We start from the raw sequence: 21,679 nt of genomic DNA on the forward strand, positions 1-21,679 counted from the left end.
CCCAGCCAGGCAGCCCCCTTTTCACTGGCCAGCGGCTCCCAAAGCCACCCCTTTTGTAGCCATGGTTGGGATGGGACGGGGCAGTTTTGTAAGCTTCGCAGCAGCCGCATGCTACAAAGCTTGCCAGGCTGGGAAGCCCCTTTTTCACTGGTCAGCAGCTCCTGAAGTTGCCCCTTTTTGCAACTGCGGTGGAGACAGTAGAGGGGCAGCTTCGCCCTCCCCTTCGCCACTGCCCTCTCCTGCCGTGCCTACCGCTATCGTCTCCTGCTGCTGCCGCCGCCACTACCCAACTTAGTTCTAGCATAGTGGTTGCAGCATCTCCCTGAAGGGTCGGCCGCTTTCAGCCTTTCCTTTGGAAGCGCGTGGAAAATCTACTTTGCTAATGCTGGTGGCGGAAGGAGGGAGACTCACCATGCTCACCTGAAAAGTCGAGGGGAAATGGTGAGGCTCACTCGCCTTTTGGGCCTGGCGCACTTGGCTTTGGGGGACACGCTGATTTTTTCCTTCTCCCACCACTGCTGCTGCTCTGGAGCTCGTCCGATCACTTCCTCCCAGACTAGATGTGTCACATGACCACCAAGCCATGCCCACCAATCAAGCCACGCCCGCAGAACCGATAGTAAAAAAAAATTGGAACCCACCCTGGCGGGAATCTTTATTACTATTCATACCATCCCACACATAGCCATCATTTGCGGTGCTTTTTGCCAGATTCTGACATTTCAGTTCTCTGGGGGAGGGGGAGATGCCTATTTGGCAGAATAAATTGATTTAACCACTATGGCATTTGATTAATGATCACTGTAAAAAAAAGGTGGTAACTTGAATGTGGTTACATGATGGTTCAGCTTAAAATTGTAATAGCTTACTACTGTAATTCTGGGCACAATTCTGGTCATAAAATGAGGAACCAACAAGAACCAACAAATCCACGTTCTTTTTACATGTATATTTTAACAGTATCACTTTTAAGCCTCACAATAAAATCACAAACATATTTTATCTATGTCTGTCTGTCTGTCTGTCTGTCTGTCTGTCTATCTATCTATCGATCTTATCTATCTATCTATCTATCTAATCCCCCCTCTCCCTTTCCCTTTCCCTCTCCCCCCCTCTCTATATATATGTTTTCTGAGGTTTTCGCGGGTGTTTGTATGTAGGTCTTTGGTTATTCGGGTTTTATCCCGCGTAAAATTGGAAGTGTCTTGGCGACGTTTCGACGAAGTCTCATTCGTCATCTTCAGGCTTCAGCTTCATGCTTCTGGGAGCAATGTGTGATTGCAGTTGTTTCTTCCTTTTTAACTGCTAGTGGGGGTTTGAACTGATTGGGTGGGAGCTTGGCTGTGCTCTGATTGGATTGAGGTTTTTTGTGCTCTGATTGGCTGGGGGTGTGTCCTGTTTGGGTGGGTGCTTCGTTGTGCTCAGATTAGTCTGAGTTGCAGGGGGATTTGAGCTGGTGAGCTGCATAGCTGTTGTTTGGCTTTGTGTTCGTGGTCATGCTACATCTTCATAGTGGGTGTCAGTCTGCTGCATGTATGGATTGGAGGGGTTTGAAATGGCTAATGTTGCAGCTGCAGTCTGGCTTCTGGTTCTTGGTCGTGCTTCATGATCAGTGTGGGTTTGGGTTTGGGTCTGCTTTCTGAGTGGATGTGTGGTGGTGACATCCTGTGTGGACCTCGTGAGTGTGGGTCTGGTGTCATTCCTTGTGTTAGGGACTCGTTTGTCAATAAGGGCGGGTTTCCAAATGGCTGGTAGGCGGGAGGTATCATCTCGTTTGTTCATGCTGTGTGGGCGTTTTTCTATCTCGATGGCTTCTCTGATTATTCTGTTGTTAAAGTGTTCAGTTTTGGCGATAGTTCTGGTCTTTTTAAAGTCAATATCGTGTCCTGTGGCTTTAACCACAGTGGCTTTGACCCATAGTCAGCTCCATAGGCTCACCTCTACAAAACCTAGCCAAATTTCTCGCCAAACAACTACAGCCCTATGCAGAATCCATCGCTTCACACGTAAAAAACTCATTCCAGTTCATAGAGATCATAAAGAAACAAAACTTACAGCCCAGCGACCTACTCGTGAGCTTTGATGTCATATCCCTCTTCACCCAAGTGCCAATCAAAGAAGCCTTGACAGCTATCCAAAACAAATATAATCCCTCCCCCCCCAGCACATCCTAGATCTGACCAACCACTGCCTATCCAACACATACTTCATCTATAACGGACAAAAATACAAACAAATAGAAGGCGCACCCATGGGATCACCCCTCTCACCTGTCATTGCCAACCTCTACATGGAACACTTTGAAACCCAAGCTCTAGAAAAATCTGATCACAAACCCAAACTCTGGCTCAGATACGTAGACGACACCTTCATAATCTGGCCACACGGGAAAGAAAAACCTGACAACTTCCTCACACACCAATAGCCTACACCCCAAAATACAGTTCACCATGGAAACAGAAGTTAACAACCAACTTCCCTTCCTAGATGTCTTAGTCTACAGGAAACCCAATGGCTCCCTAGGACACACCATCTACCAGAAGAAAACACACACAAACCGCTATTTGCACGCACTCTCACACCATCACCCAGCACAAATCAACTCCGTAGCCAAGACACTCATCTCCAGAAAAAAACGCTTAGCTGACGAACAACACCTAAAAACCGAACTATACACTCTCACTAACGTACTAACATCCAATGGATTCCAAAGAAATAAGATTACCAATCTAATCCAAAAAGAAACCCCCACTAAAATCCAAGACAGAGAACAAGAAAACGGCATAGCCCTCCTCCCATATATAAAAGGCACCACAGACAGAATCAGCAAGATCCTCCACAAACACAACATCAAGACAGCATTCTGCACAAACCGAAAAATATCCACCATCCTAAAAAACCCCAAAGACAAAATTGAGTTGGAAAATCAAGGAGTATATGAAATCCCATGCACCGCCTGCCCCACTACATACATCGGACAAACCAACAGAAGAATAAGTGCACGCATTGAAGAACACAAGAACTCAGTCAAAAAAGAGGAACCAAGTTCTTCCCTGGTCCAACACCTTAAAGCCACAGGACATGATATTGACTTTAAAAAGACCAGAACTATCGCCAAAACTGAACACTTTAACAACAGAATAATCAGAGAAGCCATCGAGATAGAAGAACGCCCACACAGCATGAACAAATGAGATTATACCTCCCGCCTACCAGCCATTTGGAAACCCGCCCTTATTGACAAACGAGTCCCTAACACGAGGAATGACACCAGACCCACACTCACGAGGTCCACACAGGATGTCACCACCACACATCCATCCAGAAAGCAGACCCAAACCCACACTGATGATGAAGCACGACCAAGGACCAGAAGCCAGAGCTGCAACATTAGCCATTTCAAACCCCTCCAATCCATACATGCAACAGACTGACACCCACCATGAAGATGTAGCACGACCACGACCACGACCATGAAGCCAAACAACAGCAATGCAGCTCACCAGCTCAAATCCCCCTGCAACTCAAACTAATCTGAGCACAACGAAGCCGCCACCCAAACAGGACACACCCCCAGCCAATCAGAGCACAAAAAACCCCTCATCCAATCAGAGCACAGCCAAGCTCCCACCCAATCAGTTCAAACCCCACTAGCAGTTAAAAGGAAGAAACAGCTGCAATCACACATTGCTCCCAGAAGCTTATGTAAACGTTCTGTAATATGCTTATTATAATTTCTATCAAAATATATAAAACCTTTGATCAGAAAAGAGTTGGTAACATATTTTCTGGCTACTAAATTTTATTTTTTTAAAAATTGTGAGCTGCAATTCACTGTCAGATGCATAGAATGATTACCTTGATACAGATTGGTATGGGGCAAGATAGATTGATTGTGGAAATAAGGTTATATGTAAAATGGCTTACCTTAGGTATTAATTATTGTAATGTGTTAAAAAGTTATTTGTTGAGACCTTAATATATGTGGTCAAATTCGCTGTTAAAAGTTTTGCTTCTCCAAAATGATCACTTTGAGGTCTATAGCAGAGTGTTCTAGTAGAGTGAAAGCTTCTGATAGTGCTTTGCCCTTGTTTGGAGTTCTGATGTCAAGCTTGTGTCTGGTTCTTTTGCATAAAATTTTTCCCATTCATCTGATACAGAACCCAGAGGGGACATTGCTTTGTAATAGACCAATGTATGCAATTTTGCAGAAAATATTACTAGACACTGAAAACTGTTTCCATTTCTAACCTCATCTTGATATTTTTCACCTTTATCTTCATAAAAATAAGTTTGAAAATGCATCAGCAAAACTTAAGGAAGTTTTAAATCTGGAGAAGAGACTGATGACAAAAAAAAGTAATGTGAACATGTCCTAAAAGTGCTTTTTCAAAGCTAACTAGACTTTCTTGTTTTTCTTTGAAGATGTTTCACTTCTCATCCAAAAAGCTTCTTCAGCTCTGTACATAGCTAAATGTCTGTGGAGATTCTCAGTCATCCAGTCATGATTGTCCCAAGAAGCTGAAGAAGTTTCTTGGATGAGAACCATAAATATTAAAAACCAAAGTTAAACTTTCAACATCCTTGTTAAATCCTCTCATCCACCTCAGTGCTATTACAGTGCTAAGGACAGTGCCCACCCAATCAGATTTGATAAGATGAAGTAGATGGCCTTAGGCTCCACACATATTCTGGCCCTATGCCATATACAATAAATGCTGGACTTCCTGTTGGGGGTTTCATTCCTATCATATATGAGCCTTTCAAAAATAATATATATAGAAGTTTTAGTAGAATAGAATAGAATAGAATAGAATAGAATTTTTATTGGCCAAGTGAGGTTGGACACACAAGGAATTTGTCTTGGTGCATATGCTCTCAGTGTACATAAAAGAAAAGATACCTTCATCAAGGGACAACATTTACAACACAAATGATGGTCATTGGGTACAATTTAACACTTAATGATACAACACTTAATGATAAGCATAGGGATCAGGAACAATCAATATCAATATAAATCATAAGGATTACCAGCAACAAAGTTACAGTCATACAGTCATAAGTGGAAAGAGATTGGTGATGGGAATGATGAGAAGTAATGTAGATTTTGTAAATAGGAAATAATTGAGGAAATAATTTGTTTAGCAGAGTGATGGAGTGATTTCATTTTCAAATCATAATAACAGTGCGGTTCTTTTAGAGATGGAGATGGCATTTACAACTTGTCACAAGCAAATAGTTACTTTCCGTTTATATAACATTAAAAAAATAACAAATCTTTTACCAAGAAAATAAGAACCAAAAATAAAAATGTGAAAAGATTCAAAGCTAAAGCAAGTTCCACAGATGCATTCGTTCATGCACACACACTTTTCTTGCTGAATTTGACAGGTTTTGTATATATGTATAGAAATACCAATCAAAAGTCATTAAGAAATATGTAATGTGTATTGTTTTTGTTTTCTATAGAAGTGGGTTAGGGAAAGTCCTTTAAGTATACACCTTCTATTAATGGTACTGCAAATATATATAGATATTAGAAAGCTTCTACTTTCCTCCTATGAGGTCATTTAACTAAAAAATCTTTAATCTGACAGCAGCTATCCAGGATTACAGATATATATTTCCTTTAAGTCCTCTTTAACTAATGTTTCAAGGGATTCCACTTGCTACTTTTAGAACTACTATATTATGGCAGTGGCCCCCAACTTTTCTGGAACCAGGGACCAGTTTATTTTCCAGTGTGTGTGTGTGTGTGTGTGTGTGTGTGTGTGTGTGTGTGTGTTATGCATTGGAGCTGGGTTGTAAGTAGTTTTGGGGGCACCTCAAACAATTGCTAAGTCATAAGCAAGGACTTCCTGTATATAAAACCAATTCTTTTTTTTATTAACAGAGAAAATGATAAGGAAGAGTATAAATGTCTTTGCATATAAAAATTAGTACGTGCATCACAAAATTAGTACATTGATCTGCCAGCTGTTGTATAAGGCAACTAATTCTCGCAATTCTATGCAACTTGTGCTAAAATGGATCTGCTAAGGGAAGTAGTACCATAATAGCTGGATCAAACCATCCAAAGAAATATTTCTTGTAAAAAAAATATGTTGCCTGCTAGTCTATTGCTTTTCCAAAAGGTCCTATAATCATAGTTTTGTCAATAGGCCACAAATGGAGACAAAGCCCATCAACTAAAGAAATCAAAGAAAGAAGTAACTTAGAACTAAGGAGAAATTTCCTGACAGTTAGAACAATTAATAAGTGGAACGACTTGCCTTCAGAAGTTGTGAATGCTCCAACACTGGAAATTTTTAAGAAAATGTTGGATAACCATCTGACTGAGATGGTGTAGGGTTTCCTGCCTGGGCAGGGGGTTGGACTAGAAGGCCTCCAAGGTCCCTTCCAACTCTGTTGTTATATGTTATATGTTAACTAGATGATTTGATTATGTTGTTGCTGACATGGAGGTAACAGATAGATTTTTTTAATGGTGGATTTATATGGTGGATTTTTTAAATATTGTAGGTCACCGGAATCATTTACATGGACAACTATATAGATTTCTTTAACAAATAAAAATAAAGAAATTTATAAAACATATTATATCTCATGCAACGTATTGTAACAACTAAATCACTTGAAGTTGTTAATGGAACACTGCACGGTAAGCCATGTGTACATTAAATGTCTATGGAGATTCTCTGTCATCCAGGTCATGGGTGTCCCAAAGGTGCTTTTTCAAGAGGCAACTGCACTTTGTTTTTTTTTGAAGTTTTGCTTTTATTACATATGTATTATGTTTTTTATTGATGATGTTTAATTGTTGATGGGGGTCTCTGAGAGTTTGATATAAGATGGCCAGCTACATAAATGTCTTAAAAAATATCTCTAGGATGATAGTCAAATCATTATTAATCTAATAATTAATTAAATCAATTAATAAATAATCCATTTACAGATCTTTTATTTGCTTAGATTCAGGTCTTGAAATTTGTAGCTCTCCAGATGTTGGATTCCAATTCTCTTGAAGTCAAGGCATTATGGTCAGTGATTATGGTTACTGGATATTAAAATTCAGCAAGATAACGTAATAGAACTGCTGACTATACGGTCTTCATATTAGTAATTTTATGAATGGAGAGAATTTGAGAGCATGTAATCAGTAGTTTCAATTTACTGAACTAAGTTTCAATTTATAATGTCTGTCATTATTATTATTATTAATAATAATAATAATAATAATAATAATAATAATAATAATAATAATAATAATAATAAAAATTTTATACCGCCCTTCTCCCGAAGGACTCAGGGCGGTGTACAGCCAAAGATAAAACACAATACATATACAATTAAAACCAACAATTAAAACCTAGCAAATTACAAAAGGCTGATAATTAAAGTTTAAATTTAAAATTATAAAAGAATTTAAAAACCCAATAAAAACCCCAGTTTAAGATTAAAACTATTAAAACCATTATGCCAGTCCCGCTTGAATAAATAAATATGTTTTTAGCTCACGACGGAAGGTCCGAAGATCAGGCACTTGACGTAGGCCAGGGGGAAGTTCATTCCAGAGCGTCGATGCTCCAACAGAGTAGGCCCTACTCCTAGGGGCCGCCAGCCGACACTGTTTGGCGGACGGCACCCTGAGGAGACCTTCTCTGTGAGAGCGTACGGGTCGGTGGGAGGAATAGGGTAACAGCAGGCGGTCTCGTAAGTACCCGGGTCCTAAGCCATGGAGCGCTTTGAAGGTGGTAACCAGAATCTTGAAGCGCACCCGAAAGACCACAGGAAGCCAGTGCAGACTACGCAGCAGTGATGTTACATGGGAGCCGCGAGCGGCTCCCGTTACTACTCACGCAGCCGCATTCTGGACTAACTGTAGCCTCCGGGTGCACCTCAAGGGCAGCCCCATGTAGAGAGCATTGCCGTAATCCAACCAAGACGTGACCAGAGCATGAGTGACTGTGCATAAGGCCTCCCTGTCAAGGAAGGGACGCAACTGGCGAACCAAGCGAACTTGGTAGAAAGCCTTCCTGGAGACGGCCGCCAGATGTTCATCAAAGGACAGCCGTCCATCCAGGAGGACACCCAAGTTGCGAACCACCTCCTTTGGGGCCACTAACTCGCCCCCAACAGTCAGCTGTGGCTGCAGCTGACTGTACCGGGGTGCCGGCATCCACAGCCACTCCATCTTGGAGGGATTGAGCCTGAGTCTGTTTCTCCCCATCCAGACCCGTATTAGCACTAAATATTACTGCTTTTATTTTTTTATCTACTTATGCTTACTAATTTATTTTTAATTGATATTTTCTTTCAGGGATTCTACAAATGAAACTACTGCACATTCAGATGTTGGTAGTGAATTGGAAGAAACGCAACTGAAGGGGAAAAGAAAACGTGGTCGCCCTGGTAGACCTCCAGTATGCTATTTTTTTCCTCTGAATACCTGTTAAGATTGTACCATTTCATTTTCTTAATTCACACATTAGCAGTTGTTGATGCTGCTACCAATTTGAAGACTTGTGCTGTGTATTGTACAAGTAGCATGCCAGCATTATTTATTATTACAACAGTTAACAAAGAATTGACTTTTCACATTCCATTTTAAAAAATTATTTACTGGTTATTGTTTTTGCCCAGTAGTGAGCAACATCATAAGCCCCATGTATTATGAGGTAGGTCAGGGCTAAAATATCAATATATAACTCATTCGTATCTTGGGAGTTGTAAAGGAAAACAGTATGGAGAAAGGTCAATCTCTATTCCAGCCCCTTGCCGCCTCTCCTGTAACTGATTTGTGATGACTGATTCTTTTTTAAATAAATATCAGATGTATATGTTTGTATGAAATTGTATTAATGATCTGATACAATATGCACTTTTGAAAATGAGGATTTAATTGTTTTTTATCATTAAAAAAAATCAAGAAGTTTGATGAAATTGCTTAAAAGCCGTCTTCTTTAACTCTTTATTAAATAAACAAACCCAAAACAAAATATAGTAGCTCCTCAGTTCATATGTTAATAAGCAACACATTATCAGTGCTCCAAATCAGGTGGTTTCTTGTTCTGCCAGTGTTACATTGTAATTCTTCTGTAAAGTGTTATATAATAATAACAAAAATCATCCTCTATATGTTAAAATTTCACAATCCTCAATAGATTTCAAATAATGGAGATTATAGCCAATAAGGATATGTATGTCCATATTACTTAGTAGTCTAAATTCACAGTAACAGGCTTATGGAGGTAATCCAAATGTGGGAATGGCAGGGAAAGGCAAGGCCAAATCATGTAAGTGAATATTTCTACGCTTGAATTGCATTTCTGACAGGAAATTAATTATAACCAATTCTTACTACCGTATATACTCGAGTATAAGCCGAGTTTTTCAGCACGTTTTTTGTGCTGAAAAACGTCCCCTCGGCTTATACTCGGGTCTATACGGCTTATACTCGAGTTGTTTGTTTTTTTAAAGCCCCTCGGCTTATACTCGAGTATATACGGCTTATACTCGAGTATAAGCCGAGTTTTCAGCACGCTTTTGTGCTGAAAACGCCCTCGGCTTATACTGGTCTATACGGCTTATACTGAGTTGTTTGTTTTTAAAGCCCTCGCTTATACTCGAGTATATACGGCTTATACTCGAGTTTTTTTCTTTTTCACATTTTACGGACGGAAGCCCTGCGGTGCAGTGAGAGGCGGGCGGGGAGCCGCCAGCCTTCTCAGCTGAGGAGGAGGGTTTCAACCGTAGGTGCCTCATTTCCCACCCTCGGCTTATACTCGAGTCCCCAGTTTACCCCAGTTTTTGGGGTAAAATTGGGGACCTCGGCTTATACTCGGATCGGCTTATATTCGAGTATATACGGTAAGTACTTTTTAAAGCCTTATTCTTGTTAAGGTAATAATAAGTAAATAAAAATGTAAAATGTTTTTAGATTTTAAAAACAATCTTCTGTTGCTTCTTGAAATAAGACATTCAGGCTATAAATTTTTATCAAATTTCTTCATCTTATAAAAACAAATTACAGGCTTAGAACTCTACTTATTTTTCCAAAATCTCTACCAAGTATGGAATATCAGAAGCAGCTATAGCATCATTAAGTAACGGAAGTTTCATTAAAAGAGCTATCAAGAAATATGTTGAATAAATGAGACACTGTTTAAATTCTTCATAAATTATAAACGTTCTGTCAGAACTCAGCCCAAAGTAACAATACATGGAATAATACAATTTTCCCCAAACAGATTCTCCCACTACTATATTTTAAAAAAATTATTCCGTGATATGAGCTATTCATAGTCTAAAGGTCAAATTATATCTATGACCAAGTAATTTCCATACTTATTTTATAACATTAATGCAGGAATTGATACTGATTCCTGAAGAAAGAACATATATGCTAGTGGGGCTGTGCATGTTTTGAAAATTATTTGTAAAAAGGGATTTAGATCAGTGGTGGGTTTCAAATTTTTTTACTACTGGTTCTGTGGATGTGGCTTGGTGGGCATGGCAAGGCTTGGTGGGTGTGGCTTGGGGGCGTGGTAGGGGAAGGATACTGTAAAAACTCCATCCCCTCCCCAATCCAGGGGAAGGTTACTGCAAACTCCTCACTTCCTCCCCATCAGCTGGGATTTCGGAGGCAGAGAATAGATGGGGGGCGGGGCCAGTTCTCCGAACTACTTAAAATTTCTGCTACCGGTCAGAACTGCTGAAACCCACCTCTCATTTAGATCTTAGACAAGCATAGTACCTGCTATTCTTTAAAATATGTATAGCTTTCTTTTCAAGCTTTAGGTTGGCAGCTCGGTGGTTCAAATCCCTAGTGCTGCCATGTAACAGGGTGAGCTCCTGTTACTTGCCCCAGCTTCTGTCAACCTAGCAGTTTCAAAAGCACGTAAAAATGCAAGTAGAAAAAATAGGGACCACCTTTGGTGGGAAGGTAACAGCATTCCGAGCACCTTTGGCGTTGAGTCATGCCGGCTACATGACCGTGGAGACGTCTTCAGACAGTGCTGGCTCTTCGGCTTTGAAACGGAGATGAGCACCGCCTCCTAGAGTTGGCAACGACTAGCACGTATATGCAAGGGGAACCTTTACCTTTACCTTTATGCTTTTGCAAGTTCCATTACACTTCTTCCAAACAATTTCTGATACGTGAAAGCAGTCCTGCTGGTTAGAATTTCAATGAATTAGTTTGAACTTTTCTGAAAGTTCTGGTTCCTGCAACTACCTGTAAAGCAAAATCTATGACTCAGAAGTACAACTAAAGTAATGTGAAAGAATAAAAATTAGAACAACTCATTAAATATATGTAAAGTTCAGAGGTAAATTTATCTGTAATATTTGTTTTATCACAACTGCTCAAGGAAATTATAGACACCTGTCCAGGCTTTCTTTTATTTGAATTGAAATTGAGGACTCACCAGTTGAGAAAACTTAAGTTTTTTATAAAAACTTTATAAATAAAAGAGAACATAATCTAAAATACCGATTTCTAAACATGTCAAAATTATTCATAATAAACTAATTCATCCCATTATATAGAATGATCATGTGTGCTACCAAGCTTGAGGAAAAAAATTTAAGAATATAAATTTCTACTTTATTTCTAAAGCATAACATCACCTGCATATAGCAAAAATTTATACTCTGTCTCACACCTTCATAGTTTCGAACTTTCAAACAGATTGGAACTATAAATTTATAGAATTAGGATTTTTCCCCCTCCAATTTAAAAGAAGAAATCATCCTTGACATTTACTGCTACATATATACACACTACAAAATCACTTTTAGTTTTCAGGATAAGCAATTTCTGCAAAGCAGATTAAAACAGTAAATTGTAATTAAGCTAAGAAATAAAAAGCAGGATATAAGAGTAAAGAAAAGGAAATCTGATTAAATCTACAGTAGTACACTCCACATTACTTTTATATCATTACAAACCATTTGTTTATCTTACTTCCATCATGTCCATATGTTTTATGTCCATCATGTCCTCTACAGTATAACTATTTAAATGGAGAGAGAATGCTCATAGGTAATTTATTTTGAGATCCAAAATTTAATAGAACATGTCTAACTACAGTATAGAAAGAAAACTCCAAGGATGACAACAGTTTCTCATAAATACTGGCTGCTAGGTCAGGGGTGTCAAACTCAAATTCATTGAGGGCTGAATCAGGGTTGTTTTTGACCTTGGGGGGGCAGGATGGGAGTGGCCAGGGTGGGCATGGCCAGCTTGACATCACTCGTGTCGGGAGCGCCTGTGGTGGCCTGAATGCTCTGCCAGCGAAAATGGGCTCGTGTTCTCCATTTTCGGCTGCGACGGCCTCCTGTAACTAACCTTCCCGAGCTCCGTTTTCACTGGCAGAGGCACTGGGGACCGGTCCTTTGCTGTTTTCAGGGTGTCCCCACAGGCCAGATCTAAGCATTCCATGGACTGTATCCAGCCCCCGAGCCTTGAGTTTGACGCCCCTATACTAGGTTGTCTCTTTTTGGGTTCAAACAGTTAGATCTATTAGAAATCAAAGAATACTTCTTCTTTTTTTGCAGTAAGACTTCATTTTTTCTGTTACATTACCTATTTTACGTGTTTCTGATGTTACCTAATTTCATGTATACCGAATATTTCAAAAGTGTTTAATAAGGGTTGTAAACAACAATCTTGTTGCTGTAGGTAGTTAAACATTGGAACATTTACTCTTGATATCAAGAAATAGTGGCTGTTTTGTGCCAAGGGGAAAGCAGCCTTGTTTCATTTGTAGCAATATTTTGATAATGTGTTCTGTCATACATCAAGAGAAAAGGAAATGAAATACAGCTAAATCTAGTAATGCTAACATCATTCACTGTAAAATAACAAAAAAACTCAAAGATAATATGATCGATGGTAAGGCTAAGTGCTATTGCAGGCTATTGAGAGATCATTGAGGGCTGGAATGGATGTATCCTCCGTTTCTGATCCTACCACAGTCCATCTGCAATATCCCGATGAGAATCCAAACTGACAAGGGTCCAGATATCTGCTTTACTCAGAGTGCTTTAATTGTGCGGGCTACCCACCTACTTAATGGCCTTACCTAAAACAGGGAATCTGTAATGTGTAGGACTGGTCCACCATTCTTTTAAGAGCAGGTAAAACTCCCTCGAGGATGCTTGCCATCTATGTGTAAGCACACACCATACGGGGCTCACCATCCAGAAGGAACATAGATTCAGTCCACAGTGACTGCACTTATAGGTTTGAGTATTCTCCCCACTTCCTTGATAACCGCCCTGAGTCCCTAGGGAGATAGGGCGGTATATAAATATGAAAAATAAATAAATAAATAAATAAACCAATAAATGTAATCTCTTACCAAATAACTATGCTGGAGTATGCCTTAGCCAATTCAAAAAGACACGCAGAATAAGAGTTCAACTCAGAGCAGATCAGAGTGACTTTATCTGATATATGCCCCAAATAATCTCATGTTCTCAGGTTTTCCTCAAAACAGTCTACTAGGAAGTACTGGATCACCTTGATGGCCATCAGCAGAAACATTAAGAGCTTCTGCTGATGAAAATAATTGTGTTTTGCTGCTCTTATCACCATTAGATAATTCTTAACATAGGTAGTCCCTGACTTACAACCATTTGTTTAGCAACCATTTGCAATGGCTTGAAATAAGTGGGGTATGGCTGGCCTTGCACTTAACAACTGTTGCAGTGTCCCTGTGATCACGTGATCACAATTTGGGCATCTGGCACCCAGCATGCATTTATAATGGTTGCAGCATCACAGGATTACATGATCACTATTTGCAGTCTTCCCAGCTGGCTTCTGACACACAAAGTCAGTGGGGGAAGAAGGATTCATTAACAACTGTGATAATTTGCTTGATGACTGTGGCAAAATGGGTGCAGCTCAATGACCACATCACTTAGTGACAGAGGATCTGGTGCCAATTGCAGCTGTAAATCAAAAACTATCCATAAAAGCTTTTACCCATCTTTGATTGATATTATTCTCTCCTTTCTTCCAGTAGTGCTATAGGCATATGTACTGCTAGTTTATCTCTTACCACCTCTGAAATTAGAGAACTTTCTAGGATCCATGTAAGAATCAGCCAGGCAAAATCTATCCCAAGGCAGTTGCCATTTCTTTGTTCCAAGAAGTGAGCAAGGTCTGAATCATGAATCAAGCCATGCATCAGAGCTTTAGGTACAGCCCAAAGTTGTCTCGGAAACCTAACAGTTTCTATCAATCAACTACATAGATTGATAAAAAAGTTATTCTTCCTGTGCAATAGGAAGGTGTTGCAGAGTACTTTAAGGCCAACAGAAAGTGATTGACCATGCAAGAGACTGGGAGTAACAGCTCAACCCCTGATCATGTTGGTGCTGCCCTGAAACAAAAACCATATCCTGCCATCATTGTGAAGTTCTTCCGTGATTAGAGTTAGAGCTATGTGGTAGTAGTGACCATGAATAGTATAATATACCAAGATATCATTCCTCCGAAGCCAGCCCTACTTACCACCATGTCTCTTCTTGTCCCTTATCTACCACAATGCTGTGATGTTACTGCCTGCACCTCTCCTCTCAGACATAACCCTCCCCCGCCTTCACATCATCCCCCAGAATAAAAGGCCACCTCACATATCTTATTATCCAATTGGCTTACTGTTGGCTCTACCTTAAGGTGATAGCCTAGAAACCAGGAGTTTGAATTCTAGTCCCATCTTAAGCATGACAGTCAGCTGGGTGACTTTCGGTCAATCACTCAGTCTAGCCCAACCTACCTCACAGGGTTCCTATTGTGGGGAAAATAGAAGGAGGAAAGAGTATTACGTATGTTTGCTATCTTGAGTGGTATATAATTCTATTGCTATTACTATTGAGTTACGTATAAAATAATGACAGGATAAAAATCTAAATAATAAATCAATAACCCCATTACCTCTCATATATGTATCAACTAACCTTTCACCTAGAGTATTAAGAAGCCTAAATATACCAATACCCCTGCTAACCTGTACATATTGAGTGGCTTTGATAAATTATCCCTTCTATTTCTCATTCAAAAGGAGGAATAGATATTTGCACCACGTCAAAACTAGCCTCTTACCACTACCCACTAAGATATAAAAAGTGTACACACCCGTTAAAATGCCAGGTATTTGAGATGTAAAAAAAAATCAGACCAAGATAAAAAAGATTTTTTTTATCTTAAATATAACATATAAGCTGTCAATTGAAAAAAAAAACGGAAATCTTGTAGGGCGGAAAATAATAAACGTACAATAATGTGGCTGCATAGGCTTGCACATTTTCTTATAAATAGCGATGTGGTGTTCAGAATTAACCAATCACATTCAAGCTGATGTTAAAATAACAGTCAGTACATACTTGCCATCAATTAAAGTGACTCCGATCAAGACCATATAAAGTTCAGCTGTTCTAATAGGATTTTTTCTGACATTACTCAGTTGCCTCTTCCATGGTCTGCAAAGAGCTTACAAAGCATCAAAAGGATCTCATTACTGGAAGGTATCAGGAGAAATGTTCAGAAATTTTTTTTACATCTCAAAAATCTGGCACTTTAACAGGGTTGTGTAGACTTTATATACACTGTATATCAATCTGCTTCAGCTGCCATTCAGAGCCTTCATGTAGGTGCATGTGTCCTTCAGAATCCCAAGCGGTTCTTTTTCTTTTATTGAGCCATTTCTGCTTCTGGAAGAAATACATTCTTTGCCTGTGTGACAGTAATTTGAGTTTGAAAGAATGGGTGTTATAGGCAGATAGAGATCAGTTTAATTCAGAAGTGAAATATATTAGTTTACAGGCAATTAATTTTAATGAGTTCTTAAATTATTACTTTCTCTTTAAATATGTAAAGAAATATTTAAACATTTAAATAATTCTTTGGAGTTGTGTGTAGAATATGGCATACAGATATATACAAGAGGTGCATGTATTTATTGGGGATGGGACAGACCATTACATGGACTTTTTCTGCCACCCCACCCGGGGACAGTTCCTTTTACATAAATAGCAACTCTTAAATAATGCATTTCTCAAAAAATTATCTAAAAGCAATTTCAATTTCAGATGCACTTGAATGATACTGAATATCGGGACTGATTTCAAACAGGTTTTCAGCCAGGATGTCATACTAAGACTACTATAGTTGCTTGGAACAAAGGAATATAGCTCTTAAGTTTCTGGTCCTCTGAAGAGCTTCTAATACCATTGGCTAGTGGCATCATTTGACTTCCTTTGTGTGATCCTGTAACAATGTCCTGAAGGATTAATGTTTAGCTACTACGGGGTGTAATGAAACTAATGTTCCTCCTTGTCCATTATGTTCTTTGGCAGATATATAAAATTGCTGGCAAATATAAAACCTCATATAATTCTTGGCAAATTCAACAATGAGAACATTATGCAATAGAGAAACGTATATTTAATGCTAGAGGTAAAAACATAATTTGAAAAACTATAAATGTAGATCCTCAGACAAGTTTATAACATATCAGTTAAGATGGACTCTCTTTAATCTTTTCCTTTATGGCCTCTTCTTGCATACACTGAATTCATTGTCTTCTGTCATCTGGTTACTACACAGAGGAATATCATTTGCAGTTTGGTGGGGGATGTCATCTGTTACTTTTTATCACGCTTGGAAGCAATCAGTTTCATTGGTGTCAGTTTAATAATGGGCTAGATGGAGAAAAATACCCAAAATTAAATCCAGAGAAGGAGAGATATTCTGGCATGTAGAAAAATAAATTTGGAAAATTTCTTTCTTTGAATGGGGTTGTACTCCTCCTAAAATAACAAGTTCACTATATGGAAATAATCCTTGATCTTCAACTCTTATTAGGTTCACAGGTGGTGATTTTGGGGGGCACTTTATGGATGGCTAGTGTACTAATAGAATAGGAATAGAATAGAATAGAATAAATAGAATAGAATAGAATAGAATAGAATAGAATTCTTCATTGGCCAAGTGTCATTGGACACAAGGAATTTGACTTGGTGCATATGCTCTCAATGTGCATAAAAGAAAAGATACGTTTCTTAAGAATCATAAGGTACAACACTTAATGATAGTCATAAGGTATAAATAAGCAATCAAATCATATTAGGAAACAATATAAATCGTAAGGATACAAGCAACAAGTTAGTCATACAGTCAGTCATAAGAGGGAGATAGGTGATAGGAATGATGAGAAAATTAATAGCAGTGCAGACTTAGTAAATATTTTGACAGTGTTGAGGGAATTATTTGTTTAGCAGAGTAATGGCATTTGGGGAAAAACTGTTCTTGGATCTATTTGTTCTGATGTGCAGTGCTCTATAATGTCATTTTGTGAATAGGAGTTGAAACTGTTGATGTCCAGGATGTGAGGGGTCTGTAAATATTTTCACAGCGCTCTTTTTGACTTGTGAGGCAGGTTGGAAGTATTTTTTTTTCTGCAGTTCTAATTATCATCTGAAGTCTGTGTCTGTCTTGTTGAGTTGCAGAACCAAATCAGACTGTTACAGAGGTGCAGATGACAGACAGCTGAAGGGTGGTGGTGGGCGGGGCTTCGGCAACATTTGATGTATAAGATGCACCTCAATTTTCATCCACTTTTTGGGGAGAAAGTGCGTCTTAAACTCCGAAAAGTACGATATGTTGATGGCTTGTTGACAAATGATTGTTTACACTAGTAAATTATTTCCTTGGAGACATGGACCAAGATCACATGTTTAGCCTCTGTGATGGTACTTGGATTTGCAGAGTTTTGACTCCTAGAAAGAATCAGATGTGACTAGAGTGTTGTCAGACTTCGTTATCTGGAGCTCCTTTTGGCCTGTAAATTGAAGAATTAAGTAGGATTTTCTGTGGCATGACCCATATCACTTATGTATTTGATCCATGCTCCTCCTGGCTCTTGGATGAGTTTATGTGACTTACTGAATTTGGTTAATGCTTCTCTGTAGATGTCAGTGCCAGAAGTCTTGAAACTTCAGTTTCATCTTTTTAAAAGTCAACAAAATTGTCAGCTATCTATTCCTTTTTGAGGGGGAATCATATAGTTGCAGAACACTCTAAAGGAAATGGATTGTCTGTACTCTTCTTAGTCAGTATTTAGGTATTAAACTGTCTCAGAAGATCCATCTAGGAGTAGCTCCTGGTAGTGCCCAGAAGGCTGAAATTGGAAAGCCTTACTTTTCGATCATACTTCTTTGGAACAGTGCCAATAATGATCGTCTCAGAGCTAGTGAAGTCTGAACTTTTCCACTGAGCTTTTGGAATGTAATTTTTTTGTCATTGTTATAGTGTTTAATTTTTTGTTTGCTTTTTGTAACTGCTATTCTTAATAGATTCAACGAGTTTGGAGTTTTTCTGGTGTTATAGTGATTGTTTATTTCTTATCATGATTTTTTTACTGTAATCAATTTTATTTACTGTGGATTTTCTATTGTATGTTATCATTTTATAAACCCACCAGGATTCTGAGTGCTTTTCCAGATTATGATAATGGTGATGAAACTTGATGGTGTTGTCTAAAAGCTCTGCACTTAATTGACTTGTTTACCAGGCATAATTTAATGTTGATCTTTAGGATATCCTAAGAGATATAAGGCCTATTATTCTGAGGAATTCTTTCCTGTTACAAAGTGGCTCAAGATCTGTAAAAAGATCTGGCATCTTTTATTTCTGAAAATACCTTCACTACCAGAGGTTTATTTATCTGACATGCACGAAAGGATCTTCCGCCTAATTCCAGTGCTGCAGAATGCATTCCCAGAGGAGCTGTATTTGGCCCTAACTCTGAGTTTAAAAAAGAACCACTAGGTAATCAATCTGTAAAGTGTGCAGAACCTGACACTCCAGTAAAAACAGCTAAGCCTTTAATTTTATTCTTCCCTTGCTGCTTTAAATTTTTGCCCTAAGTTATATTTCTGTTTCTTTAGCTTCCTTTTTTCTACATTTTTGGCAGGTTTCCCAGTATGATAATTTCCCCCTCCCCCCAGCATCTTCATGGGCAAACAGATACTGATATGCTTATTAATGTTTTACTGCTACACAGTTTATGGGCATATGAAACCTAGTGGATTTTTCCTGCAGATAAATCACTTTAAATGTGTCTCTATAATCTTCTTGCCTGACAGGAACATTAGATTCTTCAGAAACAAAATTGTGTGTTTTTGTGTACATATGAGTGGACATATATATGTGGCCTTAAAAAAAAGTTAGCAGGAAATGGGGCCAATCTAATGATATTCCAAAGGGTGGGTACCATGGCAGAAAAGGCTCTTCTTTTGGGCCTCATCAGCCAATACTCCCTAGCTGACAATAACCCTTCCTGTCAGATCAGATAGGATGGGTAGAAACAACTGGGGATAGATGGTTCCATAAGTAACATGGTCCCAGCCCAAAACCATGAAGGGCTTTAAAGGCGAAAGCCAGCAAATTTCCTTCTCACTTCTTTGGGTGGTATGTATCTTCCTCAGTCTTGGGTCCTCAGGCCCTGATACTTCTCCAGATTTTCATACTTTCTTCCTGATATTGCTCTCACTTGGCACCCTACATCTATCACCATCACTTTCTTCTGGTCCTTGTCTACTATCATGATGTCTGGTTGATTGGCTAATACTTTCCTGTCCATTTGGTTCTGGAAATCCCACTGGATTTTAATCCTATTATTCTCTACAACCTTCTGTGGAATTTCCCATCTGGACTTGAAAGGGTCAGCCTATTCATTGTACAGATCTTCCTGGACACAATGACACTACTTGGTTGTACCATTCAGTATATGCTTTCCTGCCTGTGTCTTACACCCTGTCACTATGTATTATCTGATTATGTCTCTGAGGCCTGTTTGTACATCTGCACTTCAGGTCCTGTCACGTGTAGTAGACTCCTGCTTACATAGATTTGGTTGAATTAATATTACATAGTGATGTTCCATCCACACACAGATATGTGCGTACGTACATACATACATACATACATACATACAGGTTTTGCCCAAGGAGCTGTCAGGCACTTTAGCTGTGGCCTTATGTAAGCCTCAAATAGGCATGTGACAAGGGCCCTGGACTGGATTCATCCTGTGTGGCGAATTGGGGTTCTCCTTGGTTTTCCAAAGAGCTCCAAGAGATGAAACACCAGAAGCAATGCCTAAAGTGTCACTGGAGAAAGAGCATGTGTGAACTGGACTGAATACAAGTAAGAATCCATATTCAGGTCTAGGCCATGTCTATAAGGGTGGTGAAATATCCACCGTTATTATGACTGTTACTACTAGTTACATGGTGGTTTCGTTTAGGGTGACCCACTTCCTACTTGGGAGGTTGGACCACAGGATCATTTCCAGACCTGTGGTAAGAAATTCTGTTTCTGCCTGTTCAGAAAAGGTAAGCTGCAGGTTCTATCCACTAAACATTGCCATCATGTAGGACCTAAGAAGCACATGTCTTTGTTGTGGCCCCCATCCTCTGTAACAGCAAAACCCCAGACATGAGGATAGTATCCTCTGTCTTGGGGTTCTGGAAAGCTTTGAAAACTGACTCTGGTCGTAAGCCTATGGTTGATATTTATTATTTGTTGAATGGCCCTATTTTGTTGTTTTTGCTGTCTATTAGAATATTTTAGTCTGAGCTGTCTGATTCAATATTTTTGGTTGTTTTTATATTTCTCCAGTTTCGTACATTCCCCAGAGTACACCAGAGTTGGCAACTAGTAAATTATAATAAAAATAAATATATTTAGTCATAGCCTAAATGTACTGATTGCCCAAGTGAAAAATGCCTGGTCTACTTCTCTATCCCAGCTTACATTAAATTATTTTGAAATATAGTGATCTAACCATGGTGGATTGGTATGCATCTCAGATCTACAGTTCATATACCTGGAAGTTCTTTGCAAATTGATAATGTTGCTTTCAAATTAGTAAATTGAGCACATGCATGGTAATCCTTACATCCCTTGTACAAAAGTGCCCACCTTGTAGAAAAAGTACTCATATTGATGATTTGCGGAAAATCCACCTTGCTTAGCTGTTGGGATGAAGGATATATTCTCTTTCAAAGATTTTGTTATACTATTTTTAAAATTCATATTATATTTGCCAATGATTCATACTATTTCTATTATGCTTTTATTATGTTTTGTACACTATGTTAACAGTATTGTTCATTTTCATTGAAATATGAGAGTGCAAATCAATTTGCTGGAAATCAATCCTCTTCTTTCCATTCAAGGTCTAAGAATCCTGTAACACATAATTGTAATCTCAACCTTTATATGTTGCTTGTATTTTATTAAATTCTGTCATTATTTCAGAAGATGGTAAGATAAGCAATATATGGTGAATTGGTGTTTTGCTTTTTCTATTTTTACTATTTTCCATAGTCATGCTTGCAAAGGATTCAGCAAGAATTACTTGTTTCAGGTACCAGTTTATTACTTGTTGGCTCATTTAAGTTGGCAGCAGTTTAATTTTGACATTACTATTTAAGATAGGAGTATACAGCTACTATTTCAATAATAAAATAGAACAAGATATGGTATTTCTTCAAATTCTTGTTTAGAGAACAAATTCTGTTTATACGTTGCCAGTTTTTTTAAAATGTACATAGCCATCATGTTTATTTAGCATTATTTTGCAGCTAAAATTACAAA

General features: G+C 38.7%; 1 protein-coding gene across 7 annotated transcripts in view; it reads left to right on the forward strand.

Moving 5' to 3' along the window:
• Positions 1-21,679, forward strand: part of STAG1 (STAG1 cohesin complex component) — a 205,295-nt gene that overhangs the window by 79,664 nt on the left and 103,952 nt on the right. For 4 of the 7 annotated variants that reach the window (XM_058189328.1, XM_058189325.1, XM_058189326.1 and 1 more), the window contains exon 3: positions 8,324-8,426. The exons of 1 other annotated variant lie outside the window; for it this stretch is intronic. In XM_058189328.1, the coding sequence (XP_058045311.1) occupies positions 8,324-8,426 (103 nt within the window). Of the gene's footprint in view, positions 1-6,975; positions 7,044-8,323; positions 8,427-21,679 lie in introns of all 7 variants that reach the window. 2 more of the 7 variants (XM_058189324.1, XM_058189329.1) reach the window with 1 other exon arrangement.

This window comes from Ahaetulla prasina, chromosome 6, assembly GCF_028640845.1.
Source record: "Ahaetulla prasina isolate Xishuangbanna chromosome 6, ASM2864084v1, whole genome shotgun sequence".
NCBI classification, from domain to species: domain Eukaryota; kingdom Metazoa; phylum Chordata; class Lepidosauria; order Squamata; family Colubridae; genus Ahaetulla; species Ahaetulla prasina.